At 39.6% G+C, this 24,220-nt stretch overlaps 1 protein-coding gene across 2 annotated transcripts in view; it reads left to right on the forward strand.

Annotated features, from left to right (window-relative positions):
- grid1b (glutamate receptor, ionotropic, delta 1b) overlaps positions 1 to 24,220 on the forward strand; it is a 618,587-nt gene that overhangs the window by 531,206 nt on the left and 63,161 nt on the right. For both annotated transcript variants that reach the window (XM_089121931.1, XM_089121932.1), the window contains exons 7-8: positions 3,942 to 4,103; positions 6,361 to 6,480. In XM_089121931.1, the coding sequence (XP_088978057.1) occupies positions 3,942 to 4,103; positions 6,361 to 6,480 (282 nt within the window). The remainder of the gene's footprint in view (positions 1 to 3,941; positions 4,104 to 6,360; positions 6,481 to 24,220) is intronic.

Genomic DNA, 24,220 nt, shown 5'->3' on the forward strand with positions numbered 1-24,220 from the left:
TACTAGACATTTTAGTAAATCTTTGCTAGTGATTTATTTATTATTTATTTATTTATTTATTTATTTATTTATTTAAAAGGGACAATGCATATTGATAAACATTTCAGTAATGTAAATATGCCAGAATTAGCCCCAGGGCTACTTTCCATCTGCAGTCCCCCGTCAGGTCATCACAAAACAACACATAACAAGACTAACATTCAAGTTTAAATAGAATACTACACGGTTTAAAGAACACCTTAAAAATCAGTTACAATTACAAAAGACACCACTGTTTTCAGACAAATTACACATATACAGTAAAGTGCTATTCTATGTATACATGCTGGAATTACAATAAATACTAAATCTGGTTTAATATATATACAAATGCTTACACGATACTACAGTGTTCTTTATTCATATACCTCGATTTTAAAGAAGAGAGGAAAAAAAAAAAACAAAAAAAAAAAAAACAAAGAAGGAAAATTGTTTAATGGTCACAATTTTGATGCATCTTTAGCCATTGTTTAAGTTGATTCTTAAATCTGGGAAATGTCGGACATTCTCTAATGACAAGTGGTAATTTGTTCCAAATCTCTGACCCCTTAATTGACAGCACATATTGTCCAAATGTAGTACGCCTGTACGGCACCACACGATCACCCCTAATGGAAGCCCTGGTGACACTTCTTCCCTCTCCCTGTTTTTTTAGTGTAATATATTCGCTCAGAGGGGGTGGGGCAAGTCCGTGCAGGATCTTATAAACAGCACAGGCATATTTAAGCTTTAGAAAATTTTCAAAACTTAGTAGGTTATATTTCTGTAATATTAAGCAGTGGTGATGTGAAAACGGTTTTCTGTCAAATATTTTTAAAGCTCTTTTAAAAAGTGACTCAATTGGTTTAAGCGTTGTGGCATTTGTGAGTGACCAGTTTACAAAACAATATTCAATGTGCGAGAAAATCATAGAATGAAGAAACATTCTGGCTGCTTTACAAGATAGTGATGGTCTGATGTATTTGAAGTTTGCAAGATTAAATTTAACACTTTTCGATAGACACTTTACATGATTTTTAAAAGACAGTGTGGGATCTAAAACAACGCCAAGATACTTAAATTCATTTACTAGCTGTATTTCTTCTTGTTGTAAAAATATATTTGAACGTGTCATACCAGTCTGCCGCTTAGAAAACATTATACAGACAGTTTTTTTGGGATTTAATAGTAGACATGATTTTGTAATGATTTTGTAGTGATGATTTAGTAATGATTTACTTACTCTGGGTTGAATGCAAGTGGAGAGAATTGTCACATGTAGTTCTGATTTGTTTCTCTTTTGCTTGTTTGAGTCTATGGTTATTTATTGAAAATGTTCCTAAATTACATAAATCATCCACTGTCTATTTAAGCCCTGCATGTGTTTTCTCGGTTTCTTTGTCTAGTGTTATTTGTATAACATTGGTTTTAACTTCTGACTCCTGGGTGTTCTGTTTAGAGTTATTTAAGACTCTGGTTTCAATTCCTTCATCATGCACATTATACACAAGACTAACCCTTACAAAATGAAGACATAATGATAGCTTTTAATTCTATTTTTTATTGTTTAAACCAAATTTGCTAATATAGCGGAGTAGCTGAAACACACAGTTGTGGATGGACCAAACAAAGAACCCTCATAAATAATGATAATGATAATAATTAATATTACTGTTCCATAATATGGCTCCACTTCATATCAGATGTATTTAATGGGGACTTATAATGCAATTTTTCAAAGTCTTGATTCTGTTTTAAGGGTCTACTAGAATAGGTTTTCATGCTTACATTAAAACGTTAATTTTCACATATTTTACTTGCATCTCTTTTCCCAGTCTGTCATTAATGCTAACTCCTAACTAATTAACTCCTTCCGATAAGAGAAGTGTCCTCTGATTTTCAACTGGACCAGTGTGTTTTGATTGGACCACAACTTCAAGCATGTTTCAGAAATGTCACGGCCCTTACCATAACCAATAGTTTCATCACGCAACTAAAGTAACTCATACAGGCCTCGCCCCTTTGGTGTATGCCTTGGTGAATAAATATGGAATACTGTGACATATACGTAGCTGTACGTCCCTGGATGAAAACCCAAAACTACATTTGTAGACAAATCATTCGTAGACACATCATACAAATCATTTGATACAATTGCATTTTAGAATTAAATACTATATGCAAATACAAAGTTGTTAAAGACACCATATAAAGAAGTTCATACAATGTCAGTGGGCAACACATTAGCACCTAATTTTGACCCAAAAGTTCATTCAGTGCAGTGAGCTTGTGACACTCTCAAAACGGCATCTATCTTTGTTGTGATCTTAAGATAATATAATCTTAATTGTCAAATAGGACAAAAGGAAATATTCTTTCCTCTGGGATTTGGAACTAGAAACATCTAGCCTATGAAATAATTTATTATTAGAATTGCAGATATAACATTAAACCCAATTATAGCTGCAGGTGCTGTTGAAATTATAGAGAAATTGATTTCAATCTGGCGGACCGTTCTCCACAGGGTGTATTTTGCAGCTCTTTAGTTTGTCTCTGTAAATACATATGTGTAGGGGAACTATTATGTGACCATTTGACCATTGTTAGAAAAAGGTGCTTATTTCTCTAAAACCCCTGTGGCTTTATTACACTGAGATTTGAGAACCTTGTGAATTTTTGTGACCTTTGAGAATTATTATTATTATTATTAACCTAAAATATGGCTGAAAAGCAAATGAGTTGTCAGTTACGGCTGAAAAAGATTTGGAGGGTCGAAATCATTGACTGAAACAGTAGAACTTAATTAGTGATTCTCCGATGGCATGTTTTGACTGCAGTGTCTTTTTCTGCACAAAAAAAGTGAATAAGTGACAAAAGCAAAACATGTCAGATGTGAATACTACAGCTGGGTTGACAATATTGACTTTTCCTCTTTAATAGATCTTCAGTTTGATGAACTGAGACGTTATTCTCACCATTCAGTAATATCCCTATGATTTGTGTTTTGTTACTTTTGATATGAAACAAAGCCTGATCTATAAACATCTGTCAATTTTATAATGAAATTCAAACAATAAATGTTGTTTTGATCCTTGAACGGATCTCTTTCTCTTCTTTATTAGTTATTGCACAAAATAAATATGAATGAACATCAGAAGGTACAGTATGTTGAAAGAAACATTACTGAAATCATCAAGTCCCATGTATTTGCTCAGTTTAACTGTAGAAAAGACGTCAATAAAACAATGTTACATACAGTAACGTTATATTTACATCAGGAAAGCAGTTTAATTTCCAAAGCTCGCTAGAAAAAATAACTCTAGAGAGGAGCATATGCTTAATGTATACACTATATTACATGTTCATTATATTTTTACTTAAACTGTTGCCTTCATTATTTGATGTATGTTTGATTAATTCTGTCATGAAAACAAGTTAAAACATTGAAGTGTGCAGCATAAAAGGTATATACAGTAATCAACTCAGTTTTTGTTTCTTGTGTTGATTATTAAATAAATGTGATTAAATAATTTATTATTTAAAAGAATAGTTCCCTTCAAAATGAAAATTCTGTCATTATTTACTCACCCTCAAGTTGTTTCAAACCAGTATGATTTTTTTCTTCTTCTACTAAACACAAAGATATAATAGTAGGAAATCAAAAATAAATAAATAAATACTTTGGAAGTCAATGGGGTAAATCAACTGTTTAGTTACCGATATTCTTCAAATTATCTGCTTTTGTGTTCAGCAGTAGAACAACTTGAGGGTGAGTAAATGATCACGGAATTTTAATTTTGAAGTGAACTAATCATAATCATTCAACTAATGTTCTGCTAATTGAAAACTTTAATTTCAGTGTTTCGTTTAAAAATGATGGATCAAAAATAGTATTATATATGTTTTGGTTGTTTTGATTCCAGGTGTCCAATCTGTACCTTTATGACAGTGTGTTGATGTTGGCCAACGCATTCTATCGGAAATTAGAAGACCGGAAGTGGCACAGCATGGCCAGCCTCAACTGCATCAGAAAGTCAACCAAGCCCTGGAATGGAGGCTGGTCCATGCTGGAGACGATCCAAAAGGTTTGATATGTTTGATGTCAAGATTTTTTTTTTTTTTTTAGAAACTCTGTTTTGCTGTTTGTCACACTGTTGGGGGTCTATCACATCTAGCCTGCCCGTATAACAGTGGCAAGATAGTGAGTATTTGAATTGAAGCAACTGTGACAAGATGATAGTTTCCATTGCTTTACTTCAAGTCCCAGGCGTGTGGCTTTTTGAAATGCAAATTGCTTTCATCTAGGTTGTTTCCTGACTTACCCTCTCACTACTGCACTCCTCACACAGAACTATTTGAATGCTGCACAATAGCTGGTATGGTGGCCGCAGCAGTTGATTTCTCATCTTACGAGCTCGTGTCTCTGTGAGCTCTCAGGGGCAGCAAGCGGTCTAGTGTGTGTTCCTCATTTCACGCCTTTTTAACTTTATATGATCCACAAAGAACTGCAAGAAACCTCTAATCGGCCATGAGAGGGACACACCATGGATAGATTTGTCTCTGAAACTTCCTGTAGGCCTTTCATAGTGATGCTTTTCAAGCAGTGAGCGACCCACAACACTCTTAAACAGGTGGCCCAGTTAGACCAGTAAAGAAAACAGTAAGAAATCTGTTCAAGATAAATGTAAATAAAAAAAATAAAAAAACTTTTTTAAAGGATAGTAAGCAAATAATGACAGTTTCATTTTAATTTTATGTACTATCATAGTTTGTGTTCATATTTTGAGTTTGCTTTTTAATTTCTTTTTTTCCCAGTATTGTTGTATGTGCTTTTGTTAATTTATTAGCTCAAATTATTTGTTTAATAGTTTTACCAGTTTTTTTTTTTAGTTGCCAAGACAATATTATTATTTTTTTCAAAATTTAATATATATATATATATATATATATATATAGTTTTATATTTACTAATACTAATGCTGGTTTATATTTTGCAGTAATTCCTGTTTTAATACCCAGCTATTAGTTAACTGATTTATAGTTTTCAATTTAACTTAATAATTCATTACATTTATATAGCGCTTTTCTCGGCACTCAAAGCGCTTTACATAGAGAGGGAAATCTCCTCAACCACCACCAGTGTGCAGCATCCACCTGGATGATGCGACGGCTGCCATATTGCGCCAGAACGCTCACCACACACCAGCGGAGAGGAGACAGTGATGAAGCCAATTGGTATATATGGGGATGATTAGGAGGCCATGATGGACAGAGGCCACTGGGCAAATTTGGCCAGGATGCCGGGGTTACACCCCTACTCTTTCGAAAGACATCCTGAGATTTTTAATGACCACAGAGAGTCAGGACCTCGGTTTAACGTCTCATCCGAAGGACGGTGCTCTTTGACAGTATGGTATCTCCATTACTATACTGGGGCATTAGGACCCACACAGACCACAGGGTGAGCACCCCCTGCTGGCCTCACTAACACCTCTTCCAGCAGCAACCTGGCTTTCTCAGAAGGTCTCCCATCCAGGTACTAACCAGGCTCAGCCCTGCTTAGCTTCAGTGGGCAACCAGTCTTGGGCTACAGGGTGATATGGCTGCTGGCTAACTTACCTGCAGTGTAATCTACATAAAAATAAATAAATAAATAAAATAGGGGGAATATTATGGTTACTGTAGTGTATATATACAGTATATATATATATATATATTCTTGACATAGAGCGAGTTCCCTTGGAAGGAAATTACTTTATCTCACCTTAGTTATCAGTGTCATGAATGTTGTCTAGAAAAATTTAAACAGTTTTAAAAATGCATCTCGAGATATAGTGGTTTCTTTTACACCAGATGTTGTTATATGCGTATGCACCTCACACTTTTGCACATCTACTTATTCAACAGCTGTACAGTGTAAAACGAACAGTAAAATTAACTGATTCAAATTGGAAAAGGAGTCATAATGCACACTGAGCCAAACATTTCTTCCACTGGCCCCAGACCATGAGGCCATACAATTTTAAAAACACAACTCGAGATATAGCCGTTTCTGTATACCAGATGTTGTTATTTGTGTATGCACCTCACACTTTTGCACATCTACTTACTCAACGGCAGCTGTACAATGTAAAATAGTAAAATGAACTGATTCAAATTGGGAAAGGAGCGGTAATGCACACTGAGCCAAACCTTTCTTCCATTGGCTCCAGACCACGATACCATTCATATTGTAAAGCCCAAGAAAGATTAAGGGTACAGCACATTGCGCTTTGATCTTGATCAGTTCTTTTTACTGTGTCACTTTATTTTTTATTGATTCAGACTGTCTTGGTCCCACAGGGCCGTATAACTGGTCTTACTGGAATTATGGACTTCATGGACAATGGATCAAATTCCCACGTTCAGTTTGAGATTTTGGGAACCAGCTTCAGCGAGACATTTGGAAAAGACATAAAGCGCGTGAGTTAAATTGGACTTTCATTTCTAGTACCTGGTGTAAAAGCTCTTCTGATTTGTGATTATTTTTTTCATTACCAGTAACCTTAGGTAAAGTGAAACCTGAAATCAATTTCCTTGAAATTTGTCTAAACATGGAGAACGCATAATCTGCTTTTCAGAAATACTCGCTATTGAGAACAAATCGACTTCATGTAATCTGTGCAGATTGTGTATCCAGGCTGCCACTTTGACTCCTGTAGATTTAAAAAAAAAATATTTCCCCTTGTTGTTGATTAATTTCATGAAAAGAGACACCAGTGATTTTGCCAAGAGATCTCTCAAATTTATTTATAATTTTTAGAAGACATAGGAGGAAGAGACAAACAGAGGTCTTCATTCTGCATCGTTGCCATCTTTTCCTGCTTTACGGACAAAGGGGCTCAGTCTTTATACTACTGACCATGAAAGAAACTATATCACCATAGTAACGTCTCGGTTGCGTATGTAACCCTCGTTCCCTGAGTAGAGAATGGAGACGTTACGTCGGATGACGGAGAATGGGGGTTTTGCCTAGAAAGCCAATCCTCTTCGAGTATTAAAAAACGAGCCAATGGCAAGGAAATGCCATGGGTTTGCGGAATTTGCATAGCGAATCCCCGCCTCACCTCGTGAGTATAAAAGGAGGAGATAGACGCAACCACAGTATGTCTTCTCTGAGGAGCCGAGACTGAACTCAGGCGTCTACCCAGCGGTACAGGGGAAGTGGCAGGGAGACGTAACGTCTCTGTTCCCTACTCAGGGAACGAGGGTTACATACGTAACCGAGGCGTTCCCTTTCGGAGTCACTCCGAGTTATGTCGGATGACGGAGAATGGGGGTCCCCTGTGTAATCACACCACCTTCACAGCTGTCTTCCAGTGCCCTGCGAAAGTCTGATCCCCTGTCGTGAAACTAGCACGGACGAGGAGTCCTACTTAGCACAGGAATACCAAGGTACACTGGGGGGCATATCTCAGAGGAAATATGCCGCAGTACGCCTACGCATAGGGAGGACTTAAGAATACACATATGGCCCAAGCTGGTAAGCCAAAGCTATGGTTTCCACTATCCAGTGAGACAACCTCTGCTTTGAGAGAGCCCTTCCCTTCTGGCTCCCACCATAACAGACAAAGAGCTGGTCTGAGGTCCTGAAACACCGCGTTCTGTCTACGTAAGCCCGGAGGGCATGTACTGGACAGAGCAGTGCCAAGGCTGGGTCTGCCTCCTCCAGGGGCAGCACTTGCAGGTTCACCACCTGATCCCGGAAAGGAGTGGTAGGAACCTTGGGCACATATCCAGGCCTGGGCCTCAGGATCACGTGAGAGTAGGCCGGCCCGGACTCCAGGCACGCTTTGTCAACAGAGAATGCGTGCAGGTCCCCTACCCTCTTGATGGAGGCTAGTGCAACCAGGAGCGCTGTCTTCATCGACAGGAACTTAATCTCGACTGATTGCAGAGGCTCGAAGGGAGGCCTCTGCAGGGCACTTAAAACCACTGAGAGGTCCCAAGAGGGTACGAGAGGAGGGCGAGGAGGATTCAGTCTCCTCGCTCCCCTCAGGAACCTGATGATCAGGTCGTGCTTCCCCAAGGACTTACCATCAACTGCTTCATGATATGCGGCAATGGCAGACACATAGACCTTTAGGGTGGAGGGAGACAGCCTTCGCTCCAACCCCTCTTGCAGGAAGGAAAGCACGACACTGATCGAGCATCTCCGGGGGTCTTCTCGGCGAGAAGAGCACCAGTTGATGAAGAGGTTCCACTTCAACGCATAGACGTGTCTAGTGGACGACGCTCTGTGATGGTAGCCGCCACCATAGGTGGCAGGGTACTCAAACCTGTCTCGTCCCATCCAGGAGCCACACGTGTAGCTTCCAAAGATTGGAATGAGGGTGCCACAGGGTTCCCCGTCTCTGAGAAAGGAGGTCCTGTCTCAGAGGAATTAGCCAAGGAGGTGCTGTCGCGAGGAGTATCAGTACGGAGAACCAGGTCTTGGTAGGCCGGTATAGAGCGACCAACAAGACCTGCTCCTCGTCCTCCTTGATCTTGCACAGAGTACGTGCATGTCCATTGCACATGGCTCCCCAACCCGTGGCAGAGGCATCAGTGGAGAAAACAACATGCCTGGAAACTCGCTGCAGAGGGACTCCGGATCGTAAAAAGCTGAGGTTCGTCCACGGGAACAAGGTCTGACGGCAGGTCGGAGTTACTGGAACTCTGAGCATACCATGATGCCATGCCGAACTCAGGACAGCTGAAGCGGTCTCATGAAGCAATCCGAGTGGCGAAGCCGCGGCCGCGGATGCCAAATGCCCCAGGAGCCTCTGAATAAGTTTCAGTGGGACCGCACTCTTGCCCTCGACCTGTCAAAGACAAGTCAGCAGTGAGTGTGCTCGCTCACTCGTGAGCTGCGCAGACATGGCGACCGAGTCTATCTCCATACCGAGAAAAGAGATCCTCTGCACGGGGCAAAGTTTGCTCTACTTCCAGTTGACCCGAAGGCCCAGATGGGTTAGGTGCCAGAGCACAAGGTCTCTGTGTTTGCAGACCTGTGCTAGGATCAGCCAATCGTCGAGATAATTCAGGACGTGAACCCTGTGTTCACGGAGGGGAACGAGCTGCCTCGACGATCTTCGTAAAGACGCGAGGGGACAGAGCCAACCCGAATGGGAGAACCGTGTACTGAAATGCCTGTCCCTCGAAAGCAAGGAGCAAGGTGTCGCGGTAAGATGGAGACATGGAAGTACACGTCCTTCAGGTCTATCACTGCAAACCAATCCCGGGGCCGAACGCACTTGAAAATCGGGGCATTGCCACTGACCACCATAAAGCGAACTCTCCGGAAACGGTCGTTCGGCAGACCCAATGGGACAGATTGGGGAGCTCTAGCCAAGCTCCCAAAAACTGATCCAGTGGAATCATCCGAGCCACAGACTTCCCCCGGAGGGGCAGCGGGACGGAGATCCCGGCAGACGTGGAGGTGTTACCCCCCGCGGGTGCACAATCTATCTCCGCTCCCCGACAGAGGAGACCAGGGAAGGACCATCGTTCCACGGGGGTCTGCTCTGCCGGGGGTTTGGCGATAGAGTGGGATGGGAGTGGCGTGGTCCGGGGACGACCGAGGATTTTTTGTCGGTTTAGTTCCAGACCTGACGTCTTAGATCACCCTGGCCACCAGTCGAAGTATTGTCTCACGTGGAGAAAATAGTTTGGGTTGTGGATAAGGGGACTCAATAGAGTGAGCTCATTGAGTCTCGACTGTTATACATTGCGATGGCCACGTTCCCACTGAGAGAACGTGACACACCCACGAGCGCTGTCTGAGCATGATCAAAGCCCAAACACGTCAAACAGCGCTCGCGCCCATCAGCTGAATCAGAATACCGCACTCAGAAATACACGGGCAGATCGTCTTTAAAAAGTCGTGCCGCGTGCACACTCTTTTAGTGAGAGGAGAAAACTCTGCGGATGCTGAAGCGACCAGGGAGAGACACACACACTGGCAGACCACTGCTCGCTGGATACCGCCGTCACACCAACACCAGAGAGTTTGCTTGTCTCGAAGAGGTGTGTCACAGTAGTAAACTCAGATTGTGTGGCTTGTGGAGTGAAGAAGTTCTCTTGGCTCCCGAAGCGAAAACATACTGCGGTTGCGTCCGCTTCCTCCTTTTATACCCACGAGGTGAGGCGGGGATACGCTATGCAAATTCCGCAGACCCATGGCATTTCCTTGCCATTAGCTCGTTTTTTAATACTCGAAGAGGATTGGCTTTTTAGGCGAAACCTCCATTCTCCGTCATCCGATGTAACTCGGAGTGACTACGAAAGGGAACACATACATTACCACAAAAGGGTTCCCATTAACATTGGAATGTATATCCAATCCCGGTGGAAACTATACACTGCATTTCAGTCTCACTCCAACATACATTCTCTCATACAGTCTAACTTATCACAAAGTCTCCTAAAGTCTCTCCCTCTCTCCCACATCTTCAAAACATAATTCACAAAATGCAATGATTGCAAATGATTATGTATACAAAAAGTAATAAAACAGATAGATAATACTTCTGATTATGAATATTAATAAAAAAGTAATAATAGTACTAAAAACAACATTAAATTATGAGATTGTAAGTCTTCACTCCTCACCTAAATTAACATATTTAAATTTTTCTGAGCAAGCTCTCAACTGGATAACATCATACTTGTCCTACAGAAAGCAATGTGTTCGCATTAATAATGTAACGTCTCCTTTATGTGAATGTCCTGTAGGGGTCCCTCAAGGCTCCATACTTGGTCTGATTTTATTCACACTTTATATAAATGACCTGCCAGAAGTATGTAAAAACGTTGATGTCTAGTTGTATGCAGATGATGCCGTTATATTTACACATGGTAAGAACTATCTGGACATAGCATCCCAACTCACTTCGGTAATGGCTCATATTGATGATTGGCTTAATAAGTCATGCCTCCATCTAAACACTAAAAAAAACGTTCTGTATGGCATTCACCAAACAAAGTATGAAGGTGTCACATTCTAATGTATTCTTCAGAGGACAGGAGCTTGACATTGTTAATGAATTCAAGTATTTAGGAGTCATATTTGACTCCACCTTAACCTTTAAATGCCATGTGAAAAATTGGCAAATAAAGTTAAATTCAATTTGCGGAATTTTAAACAAGTCAGGCCATTTCTTAATACCAAAACTGCTAAGTTGTTTTTATATGCTATGATTTTTTTTCTCATATTGAGTATTGTTTTATCAATTGGTCATTAACTAGCATATCTTCTCCTAAAAATATTGAATCTCTTTTTAAGAAAGCCTTAACATTTTTTGATAAAAAAAAAAACATTTCACCATTGCAATATTCTAGCGAGACTTGATTTTCTAAGTTTCGACAATCTAAAATATTTCAAGTATGTCTGTCTGGTATATAAAAGTGTTAAACAATCTTGCCCCGCCTCCGCTACATGTTTTCTTTCAAAAACTTGGAAGCGGAGGTAGTACACGGGCCTCTGCAAAAGGGGACTGTATGATACCATTTAGACCTACCACCTTTGGTCAAAATACATTATCAATAGTAGGTGGTAAACTTTGGAATAACTTGCCCCTTTCGATCGAGAGTGTCCCACTTTCGACACCTTCAAAACTCACTTGAAAAAGTGGCTCTTAGAGAACCAGAGATGCACTCATATACAACTGTTTACTTTTATCAGTCATAAACTTTCATTGTTAAATTAAATGTAGTATAGTGGTGATTGTATAATGTTTGTGTTACATCTTGTTTTTTATGGTTATGCGTTGTTTGTAATATTAATGCATGTGTTTACCTATGCGTATTGTTGATTTATTGAATGAATGCTGTATGACTGTTTGATATTTCATTTTATTTGTTTGTTTTTGTTACCGGCCTGGGGACTGCAGATGAAAAGTAGTATTTGTTTACTTATTCTGGCATATTTACATGTTGTATCCTACAACAATGTTCATTAATATGCATGGTTAATAAACTAAATAAACCCTATCAAATAAACTAAAAAACAAACAAAAAAAAAAAACAAAAAAAACTCATTGCCAAATGTGTTAGAGGCAAGAGCAAACGCCAGTGATGAGTCGTGCTTCAACTGGCTTGCCAGGCCAAACATGTTTTAATACAAACTTTATGTGCACTACCTATTTTGTGTGTCATAAAGTGTTCCCTACGCACAGTCTATTCAATTCCATGTCTACTACTAGATGGTTTATTTGGCCTACATTTGGATATTTTAATTAGCTTTTGCTGTACTTTTCCCTGGAACAATCTCAAGTCATTTTCATTACAGACAGTCTGTCCTCTTTTCTCTTCACAGCTGTATTTGCTGATTTTTGTGCTCAGTTTTTGTTGCCATAAACTGTTTGGGTCCATCCATCATTTAAAAGAAAGAGTAATATAAATTACAGGAGAGGAAACAGTGTGCTGGTAATGAAGATTTAATCACCCTGCATCCCAACCTGAATTATGACCCCACTGTATCACATTATAGCCATTAGGATCCACAGTGCTATAGCCATTTACTCCCTGCCCGCACACACACAGGCTTCCCCTCACACAAAGCACATTTATTAGCTATAATGAAAGGAAAGGACAGCTAATGGTACGTCAAGTGTACTCAGTCCTGTTGTTGTTCATTATTAGAGCACCAGCTTTAGTCTTCTAAGCAGTGCCGCCCAAGAAGAGATTTATGTAGCCAATCGCATTTCCACCCTGCTATGGAGACAAATAGCGAGCCGTGCTGTTAATTTGACATATGTCATGGTTTGAAAGCCGAGGCAAATACATTTCCTAGCTAAACAAGAAATCCTTTGGAGGTTAAAGAAGGCCGGAAAGTTTCAAGTGATTTCTTCAGTAGTGACTCAGTACCCTGTTGGCTTTTGTCTTATCTTAGTCTTTAGTCTCTCTAAATGACTTTTATGTGACTGCTTCTATATATTAGCTATGTATGAAACTGTAGTGAGCTATCTAACAAGACAGACAGACCATATACCAATCACTAACACTCTTTCTGCACTGGACTACTTGTCATGTCACATAAAAAAAAAATAAAAAAAAAACGGAATCCATTCTAAACAATGATGCTGTCTTCGCTGGAGCAACAACCGTAGATGGATACTCAGTTCTGTTTCTAACCTACTCCCTCGTACTTCTGACAACAGTACAAATGGATGAGGGAGAAATCACTAATGTAGACTAATGTAGACTAATGTAGATAGTAGTGATCGACCGATATATCGGCCGGCCGATATATCGGGCCGATATTTGAAGTTTTTACGTGAATCGGCCGATACACCGCTGCGCGTTCGCCGATAGTTTTTTTCCCCCGGCGTTATTTCTAGACAGGCGGCCACGGGCAGCTCTGTGTTGCTAGAGACGCTGCAGTTCACGTGCCCCGCCCTCCCCCACTAGCAGAGTGCAACCTGCTCTTCACGAGAATGGTAACTTAAACTTTCAAAGGATCTTTTAAATGTTTGACTGCTGAAATATTGTCAAACACTTTGAAAATGGAAACACGTCGCCCTATAACTGTTATGTGCTTGCAACTAAGCAAGTTTGTGGGTCCAAATGGAAAACGCGAATGCCTCGTCTATAAAACTTAACTGCTTGCCATTGTAGGGAGCTGCAAATAGCTAAGTTGTAGGCTATCCGTTCAGTATGCATTAGGACTGTCTATGAATATTCTACATTCGGATATGTATTAATTTTGAAGGTGAAAATTAATATTTGAATATGGAAAAACACGCTCGCGGTTGCAGACTAATAACGTTACCACAGCTGCACAGCTCGCTCGGAGCGCTCACTGTCGGTTCTATACTGTGAAACTTCAATCACTGAATGAAGCCTGCTATATTTGGGACACGAGTCGCGACTCGCAACCTTAAATTGCTTGCACAAAACTCTTGTTTAGCACTCAACATTTGTTTGTTGTTCATTTAACCGACGCGCAGAGACCGTGAGGGCGAGAGAGAGAGAGAGTGCCTGAGCAAGTCCAGACGAGAGAGTGAGCTCTGCGGTCTTGGCCATTAGTTGATTTAGTTTGCTTTTTAATACGTTGTTAAATATGTTTAAACTCAAATAAACTATCTAATACTAGTAGTTATGTCTCTTTTTATTAATGTGTCCTGTTATTGACGTAATGCGCGTCAACAACAAAACGCGCTACGGGATGTTCGAATATGTTTTTTAGAGGGAATATGCAAACGCCATTTGAGTAATTTTGACAGCCCTAGTATGCATATGGGTGCTGTAATGAACACTGGTCATAGGATTAAGTAATGCCAACGTTGTTCAGTGTTTTTTGTGGGAGATTTATTCAGCGCTCTCCTGGCTGAGGTTTGGACGCGTGTGGTGTGTGTCTCCCTCGCCATCGCAGTGATATAAAGAGACTAGACATGCTCATTTTATTTTATGTAGAAAAATTGAAACCATGCAGTATATAGTTCGTTTCTTTTAAAATGAAGTACAGTGTGCACTGTGCACTTTATTATGCTGGTTGCTACTGTGTGCAATAGTGTAATTATTTAATTTATGCTTAAATATTTATTTTCAGCACTGAACTTTTTTTGTTCTACTTTATGTTTTTAATATTTGTTAAATTGTTTATCTACTTCTTCTTGTTCTACCTCACATGTTTTTACTATTTGTTAAATATTAATTTTTGAAGTTAATTAAATGTTACTTTTATTAAATTGAGACCTGTAACATTTGTTAACATCATGTTATTTTTAAGATGTAAATTGAGGGAGCAAAATGTATCGGCTCCAAATATCGGCTCAAGAAAATCGGCAGCCCGTATCGGTCATCGGCTAAGGCTGATGGGGAAAAAATCGGTATCGGTATCGGCACTAAAAAATCCATATCGGTCGATCCCTAGTAGATAGGCTTGCCCTTATAGAACAAAAATATATGGGAATATACTGCTAAATATAATGCAACATTTTACGTAATACATTTTCATATATGGAAAACTAGTGCTTATATTTTTCAATATACTGGAAAAAATATATATGCATTGACCACGTATGACTTTATATGAACATACACTGATGATGGCTTAGGCTGAAATGCGTCGGTGTGGACATGGTATTAATAAATATATGAGATTTAACTAGAGAGTGCGGTTTTTTAGCTTTATTAGATCTTTTTTTTTTTAAATATAACTCGCACCCATGGTTTGGGAGTAGAACGTGCTTGTTCTCAGCACTATATATGAAGACAAATATAGCATTACATGTAATATTCTCAAAGATTTATCCTTTATTGTGTACATACCTGTATATTGCACATACATGTTCTGTATAAATGTGAATGTTCACACACATATATATTTATATAACACAGTCTCATCCCAAGACGTCATATAACTGACGTCTTGGGACGTCTTTTGACCATACCTCAACATCCGCCGTTTTAGGGTACCCTTTAACGTCAGTTACATGACGATCCTGGGACGTCATACAACTGACGCTTTACCTTTAATGTCAGTTAGGTGACGGGGTAGGTTAGGGGTAGGTTTAGGTCTGGGGTAGGGTTAGGATCCGATAACGGTTACCCTAAAACGGTGGATGTTAACGTATGATCAAAAGACGTCCCAAGATGTCAGTTATATGATGTCTTGGGATGAGACTGCGCTCATATATACACACACACATTCACGGAATGAGTTACAACAGATTTCTAGTTCCAAGCATGCTTTGCTTCTGACTGCTAAAGGAGAGCCTGTTAAAATGAAATCGCTGAGCTTAATGAAGCCTCCAGATGGAGCTGACGTTCAGTTATGGCAATGGGCATGTATCTTCCGACTGGATCTATATGTGGTGGACCTATCACAACAGACTGAGCGGTCCAGCCAATAAGCAGAATAGCTCACGGAAAGGTGGCATTTGAGAGTCATTTAAAAATCTGGTGATGTGCAATGTGTATTATTCAATTCAATTCAAATGTATTTTTACAGCGCTTTACACAATACATATCCAATTTCATATTTCAAAGCAGCTTTACAGAAAGTGCATTTCAGAAATGTACACAGAAAAAATACAGTCAGTTAATCATGTATTAATATAGGGCATAACATATCGCTGGCGTTGAGTCATCTCTTCACAGGCGACGAGTCGTCTCTTCACAGGCATCTCAGCTGGATACAAACTGGAACTGACGAATGCTATTTACCTCGGGTCTAGCATCTCGAGATAACAGCAGAAAAGCAGATGGGAAATAATTAGCATAGCTGCTGTTCATAATATTAATGCATTCGATCTGATTCAACAGTAGTACAAAAAGAGATACTTCTTTAATCAATTTTTTTTTTTTTTTACTGGGAAAGCGAATCTGAGCTACGAACAATATCTGGAAGGCTATTCCTGAGTTTAGGAGCTAAATGTGAGAACACCCTCCCTCCTTTAGTGGACTTAGACATCCTAGGAATGACCAGAAGCCTAAAATGTAGTAGTCTTAAAGAACGTGATGGATTGTAGGGTGATAGAAGGTCCATTAAGGGCTTTATAGGTCAGTAGTAGTTCTTTGTAATTGATACAGAACTTAATAGGTAACCAGAGTATGACCAGAGAGATGATAAAAATTGTGTTATATGATCATATTTTCTTGACCAAGTAAGAACTCTAGCAGCTGCATTTTGCACTGACTGTAGCTTGTTTATTGAGGATGCAGGACAACCAGCTAATAAAGCATTACAGTGGTCTAGTCTTGAGGTCATGAATGCATGAACTAACTTTTCTGCATCAGAAATAGATAGCATGTTACATAGCTTAGCAATGTTTCTGAGGTGGAAAAACGCTGTTCTTGTAAAGACAAGTTGTGGTCTAGTATAACACCCAGGTCTTTTATTGTAGTGTATAAAGTAACAGGACATCCTTCTAAATTAAAGTTGTATTATAAGAGGTTTTGTGGGTAGTTTTTTGGACCAATAAATAATATCTCCATTTATTGGAATTTAATAGCAGGAAATTACACGTCATCCAGCATTTTATATCTTTAAGACAGTCTTTCAATTTAGATAAGTTATTATGTTCCTCTGGTCGTGGTGAAATATATATCTGATTGTCATCAGCATAACAGTGGAAATTTATTCCATGTTTTCTTATAATATTACCAAGTGGCAGCATATATATTGAGAATAGCAGAGGGCCTAACACCGATCCCTGAGGCACTCCATAATAATACATTTTAATATTATGAGAAAATTAAATTGTTTTTTGACCTTTGATGCATGCAAACCTGTTATAGGAGACCTCCAAAACAAAATTAGGAGCCTTTAAAATATGTACAAGCCCTTTATTTGATTATCTTGTGTATTATTTTTAGTTTAAAATGTGCTACTCTTTCTATAGAGATGCATCAACATGTGTAAAACTAGTAAAACCAACCATATCAATTTATTGTTAGATTTTTTTTTTTTTACTTTTTCAACCATACACAAGGCAGATCAGACATCCTAGAATAGGTAATGACATGCTGCGTTGCGATTAACCTAGGCAAAGCGCTCTTGGTAGCAGCGCTACGTTTCCCACTCTTGATACAGTGAACGTGCCATCTGCTCCTCAGATTTTTTTACTGAAGTAGAAGCTCTAAGGGGCAGTGGAAGGAGCTTCCAAATCCAGGTTATGAAACATGATAAAAGTGTTCAGGGAGGACCAACATGCTGCAACACAAATGTCCTCCAAAGGGACACTTCTAAAAAGAGGCTGGGAAGACACAACACTCCTAGTAGAGTGAGCTCAAAGGTAAAGGGATCTTCTGAACCTCAGAAGCCGAAGAAATTGCGTCTCTCCCCCAGTGAGATATCCTGTGCTTAGAGGTGGCGAGCCCTCTGTGGCCAGCCCCAAAGCATATGAACAACTGAGACAACTTTTGCCACCAGCCAGAGCAGTCCACAGGCAAATGCAAAGCCCACTAACAGAAAGGATGTTCCAATAATCCCTTCAAAACAACCCAAAAATGGTCTCACAAACATTAGCGTGAAGACCAGAATACCTTGATTGGCCACACCTACAGCCTCCATATCTCAGATTGAGGATGCCGAATCCTGCCCGGGAGCTGAGACAACAGAACTCTCCTGATTGGAATTTTCCGCAGGAACCCTTCCACCAAGGAGCTCAGCTCCGAAAACCACACCTGGCAATGCCAGAATGGAGCTACCTGGAGGAAACGAATTCCGCACTCCCTCAATCTGCAAAGGTCTGCAGGGATTAACTTGACCGGAGGGAATAATATAGCCTCAAATCTGGCCATGGATGAGCAAAGTTATCTATCCCCAAAGGTGTCAGATGTGACTGGGAGAACCACAGGTGGCACTGAATAGAGCCACACAAAAAGGTCCACCTACTGTCTCGCTGAAAAGGCCCAAAATCTGAGCTCGCCCACAAGATTCCTGGAACGTGAACTGCTGTCAGCGAAGGGAACCTGTTTTGAGCCCATAGGAGGAGGCTGTTTTGAGCCCATATGCCTGTTAAGTGTGCACGACCATGAAGCTCCTTGCCGATTTATGTTGGACACCACATATTGTCCTTCCTGACAATAACATGACAGCACGTCAGGGCCGGAAGGAAGTGATCCAGAGACAGAGAGGCGGCTCGCAATTTTTGGCAGTTTATGTGTCACGAGAGAAGCTCGCCCATCCAAACACCATTTCAAGCCAGTCTGACTTCGAAGACAGCACCCAAACCAGTCATGATGGAGGGATCTGTTGTGATAACCAGACAGAGGCAAACCACACCTATCTTGACTCCTTGAAGCAAAAAGAGAAACTCGCGATACTCTCAGCAGATAGAAAGCTGACCAAGAAGAGTGAATGCCCCAGGGTTTTATCCACCTCAGAAATGGCTTCATATAAAGCAGACCCAAAGGCAGAGAGGCTGCTGCCTTGAGCCCCAGAAGCCTTGAGCATTTTCCCACCGCAATGTCATGGTCAAGCCTGAATGGGCCAAGCGCGCACAGAGACAGAAAACTCAAGGAGGCCTGCATTAAGAGAAAATTGAGCTGGACATTAAATATATGATAAATTTTAAGTCATGTATTTGCTTTTTTTAATGGGCATGCTCATATTCTATTATACACGTGCCGGATCATTCAATGCCTTTTGCCTGTACATAAACCAAAACCAATACATAGCCATTGTCTTTGCAGATTCAAATCTATAAATCAATATGTTGATTGCATTTATGAAGTAAAAGCTCAGCACCTATTGCCTCAATGTTATACAGTGTATTGCATGGATTGCCGGCAACAGCTATTTTAGGATTATTTTTGATTTTGTTTTAGTGATCTAGGAGTCCTCTTGATGACTACTAACTTTTTCACAGAATTTTTTTTTTATTATTATTATTTTGTGTGTGTGTGTGTGTGTGTGTGTGTGTGTGTTGTAAAAAAATCTGGATTTGTACATTGAATCCTACAAATTTTACTGCCAGCTGATAATGGTGATTCTGTGTAACAGTGATTTCCGCATGTGCATAATTCCTAAGTAATTTCTGAGTAGCTAAAATGTTAATTTCACAACTTTACTGCAACTCCCCTATTCAATTCAACGAAATACCAAAAGTATCAATAAAAAGGCTAAATCGAAATAAATTTAGGATTTAGCAGTTAACAGTTTTTTTTTCAAGCATATTACTGTGGCGTCATTTGCTTTGCAACATTCTAACGTGCAAATATATATATATATATATATATATATATATATATTCACGGTGTTCATATATTTCAATATTATTTTAAACATTATTATCATAGGATTATTTATGAAATTAAAGTTAAAATACATCTAACTGCTACTTTAAATGCTTTTGTGCCACTTTAGCAGTGCAAAAATGGATTGTGTTTATACTGATTTAATTTGATTGGTAACAGTCTATAAGTGTCTTATTGTTCTAATTTAACATAAGATGATGCATACATCTAATAAACTTAGAAAAAAAAGCCAAATACCTTTGGAATTCAGTTTAAGGCTGCAACTGAAAAAGTATATATTTTTTGTCACTGCTGTGAACTAACTTCTTTGCAGAAAAGGAAGACTATTGAAAGCTTATGAGACAGGTGTAAACCAGTCAAGATACTAGAACAAAACCACACTCAGGAAAATGTCCTCTATAATTATTGTTATCAACAAAATCCCAGAAAATATTGAGATGTTTTTTTTGTTTTTTTTTTGTCAATATTGCACAGCCATAGCTAATCATGATAAGCTTCTGAAGCTCTGGCGGTGTCCCAGTCGCGTATCAACTTAAACAACTTAGTTTTTATCTGTTCTTGCTATTGAATTACTAAGCTATTAGATGTCCTGGTACCGTGAATGCAGCAGACAAAAACAAAGATGGTCGGTCCTGATGCTGAGTGAAATGTCACTCAGCATCATGGAATGTTACTGACTTCACTTGAGCTACTAGTAACTAAACATTTTTTATAATCATGAGATACTTTTTTATTATTAAATAGGCTGTGTAAATACGACTGAGTTTCCTGTTTTAATCCTAAAACAATATACTCCGACAATGGGGATGGACACAGTTCTGTTTCTGCAGCCTTTGTGCTAATACTTGATTACTTGTTTTAGGTTTGAATGGCAACCATAAAGCACAACACTAACTCATGACATTCAAATGACAAGAAAAAAGACCAGTCCCACTAAATCTGTCTTAGTATAGTCATAGTCTGTCTTTGTCATAGTCTAGAATTTAAAATTCCCATTTTATGCAACACACACTGGCAAAAACCAATGGATATCCACGCAGCCCTGTTAGCTTTTACCCAGCCATTTATTATTTAAAAAACTTTTATCCCAAAGTCATCGAGATCTCAGAAAACAGATAAATGCTGTCTAGTTTGGGGTCAAGACTGATAAGACATGAAATGGAAGATGAAGGATAGACTTTTGTTTGTTCGTTGAGTCTCTTGAGCCCCTGGATAAAACGGCCATCAATCAAGTCGTCAATTTCATTTGTCATTCGAGAGAAAACTTTTGCAGAAAGCTGGGAAAAAACTGACAGTATATGATAAATTGGTGGCCTCCCCGTCCTCATGTGCTCTTTCAGATCATCACTCTAAGCTGAGCCGTGACACAGACTGGGTGAAGTGTCGCCATACACTTAACATCGCTGTCTACAGGAAGCACCCAAGCATTTTCAGTCATATGTTTAATAAAGCTCATTTGCTGGGAAAAAGCTCAATGAATTATTTGCTATCCAGCCAATTGAACTTCTAACTATGAGTGTTGCTGTGTCAGTATTTGGATATCATCACAATGTTTACACTTTAGGGAAATCAACAAATTAATGACTTATATTTGGTTCTGCACATTAAGGGGTATGAACAAGTATATATATATATATATATATATATATATATATATATATATATATATATATATATATATATATATACGCAATGCAAAAATGTATATATATATATATATATATATATATATATCAGAGAAGACAGAAATGATGCCCAACAGATTGTTCGACGCTGCGCCAACCACTACTGGTTGAATCTTTGTCAGTCCATCCAACTCTCAGCTGACTGTGATAACATCCGCGCCATGTAACCCTAACCCAAGCGTTACCAAGGTTGCACCCCTAAAGCCCTCCTCAGGAGACATTATAACAGATTGGGGCAAACAGATGGAGAGTTGGGTGGACCATTACCAGGAACTCTATGGAAGAGAAAACATCATCAACTCAGCCATTGAGAACACCAACCTCCTTCCTGTCATGGATGAACTGGATGCTGCCCCTTCCATGGAAGAACTTTGTGAGGCCATCAACTCTCTAGCTTATAAGAAAGCACCAGGCAGCGATGGTATTCCTCCAGAGCTCATCAAGGATGGGACGAAGACCGTTCTTCTTCATTATTTGCATGAGCTCCTGTTACAGTGCTGGGAAGAAGGAGCAGTGCCCCAGGACATGCGTGACACCACCAACATCACTCTTTATAAAAACAAAGGAGACCGTATAGTGACTGTAACAACTACCGTGGAATATCCCTTCTTAGCAAAGTTGGAAAAGCCTTTGCCCAGGTAGTACTAAACAGGTTACAGTCACTAGCAGAATGTGTATATCCTGAAACTCAGTGTGGATTCAGAGCAGGGAGATCAACAATTGACATGGTCTTCTCACTGAGGCAGTTACAAGAAATGTCGCAAGCAGAGGCAACCGTTGTTCATCGCCTTTATCGATTTGACTAAGGCATTCGACCTCAGCTGGAAAGGCCTATTCACCCTACTGCAAAGAATAGGATGCCCCCACAAGCTCCCCCAAGCAGCCTTTGTGCTAATACTTGATTACTTGTTTTAGGTTTGAATGGCAACCATAAAGTTCTGGCCACAGTACAGTCTGGACATGTGCCTCACAGGATTCGAGCCCACGAGCGTGGTTAACCAGAATGTTTAAAATGTTATGCACTTCACTGTCATTTAAACAATATCATTACATTTCAATAAAATTCCTTTCTATAAAACATTTGATGCTTGATTTGGCATTTTCTTGAGATACCCATCATGGCTCCGCTAACTTAAGCTGAAATCCCCATGGCCGAAGCCATTGCACCACCTCTATGTCATCATCTCTTTGACCTGTCTTTTTTCCACCAAGTAAGCATCCGTATTCTTTTTTGCTGTGTATCTTTGCTTTGGGATCATGGATCTTGGTAGTGCATGGGCAGCAGACATGGCTTTCTCCCACACTTGTGTATATCCCTCATCACAATGAAGTCTGCTCTTTTCCACTGGCCACAATGCCCAAAACCTGTCCAAAAGTCAGTGTCCTCTCTCCGCAGAAGCTTATTTGATGGATTTATTAATGTGAGCACTTTGTACACAAGGTTTGCATTGAACAGGAAGTTGAGTGCAGTAATCTCTTTCAGCAGACCTAGTGCTTCCATTCACAGCTCTGGACCATTGGCTCTTACAGAATCAATTTCAGATCAAATGAAACTGATGGTTAAGGCTGTGAACATAAGGGATGTCCTTGTTAAGTTTTTCTTGTAACAGCTTCTGGACTCAACCAACCTTTCCTGACATCAGAGATGCACCATCATAAACTTGGCTTTTTTACTTTGATGTCTTTAGACCAGATTTGTTTAACTTCACTAACATTTCAGCAGTGGCTTTGGTTAACAGGTTCTCCGCTACTTAATGGGCTCGTTCTCTTTCAAAAAATGGATGACAATTAATATATTTATGCAGCCTGTAGGGTAGGTACCATCCTGTAGTAGGATTTTCCCACTTCTTCCATGATATCCTCATGCTGCCTCTGAATTCGCCTACTTATACTACACCCTAAAAGCTTTGGGACATGCTAGCACATCATACAATTGCGTCTTTAACGGTTGCTCTCTGTCGCACCTGTCAAACTGGCCTGTCAATAATTTTATCACAGTTAAATGTAGTTAGATTTAATTTAATTTCCTACCATATCGAAGAGAAATGCAGTAGCATGCTAATCTGCAGGCGTGTGTGTTTATCAGGCAGAGAACTCTCCTCATATTAATGCATAATGATACATTTAAAAGTTATGTGCCTAAAAAAATGTTATCAGGTTAAACTTTGATTAATCACTCATTCCTTTATTTGAACCTCTCACTGTTGGTTTCACATATTTGGCATGTTTTGTAGTTAACACTTTTTCCTCATTTTTATAGTTCCTCCTCCAAAGTGAAATGGGTTGTGGGCAATATTAGCCTTTATAGTGTGCTCGGATCCACAATTCGAAAATAGTAGAAACAAATAGTACCGGAAATATTAGACCATCCGGGAAATTTTTAACATACTATGCTTTGGTACACACTTATTTTATTCTCACAGTTTAGGATGGATAGTATGGATGGACATTGAGATGCATGGCTGTTCACCACCACATCACTTAGTAAACTTAACTTTTTCTGCAGCAGTTAATTTCTGTTATAAAATAAGCAATATTATTACCTACATGGCATTGAAGGTACTATATGTTGTGCATTTTTCCCTTGAGGCAGGTTCACACTGTAGGATTTTGGGAATGATTTGGCCATTTGAGACAACTGTTGAGAATCCTAAAAGATTCCCTCTGATCCTAGGCCAAAATGGGAAGTCTTCGAACGCTAGTTTGACATTCTCAATCTAATTGACAATCTATTTGTGGTATGTGGTGAAATACTAAGGCGGAGAGCAAGTTGATAACTGTAGCCAACT

The sequence above is a fragment of the Pimephales promelas genome, chromosome 17 (assembly GCF_988280905.1).
Source record: "Pimephales promelas chromosome 17, fPimPro1.hap1.1, whole genome shotgun sequence".
In the NCBI taxonomy this organism is placed as follows: Eukaryota; Metazoa; Chordata; class Actinopteri; order Cypriniformes; family Leuciscidae; genus Pimephales; species Pimephales promelas.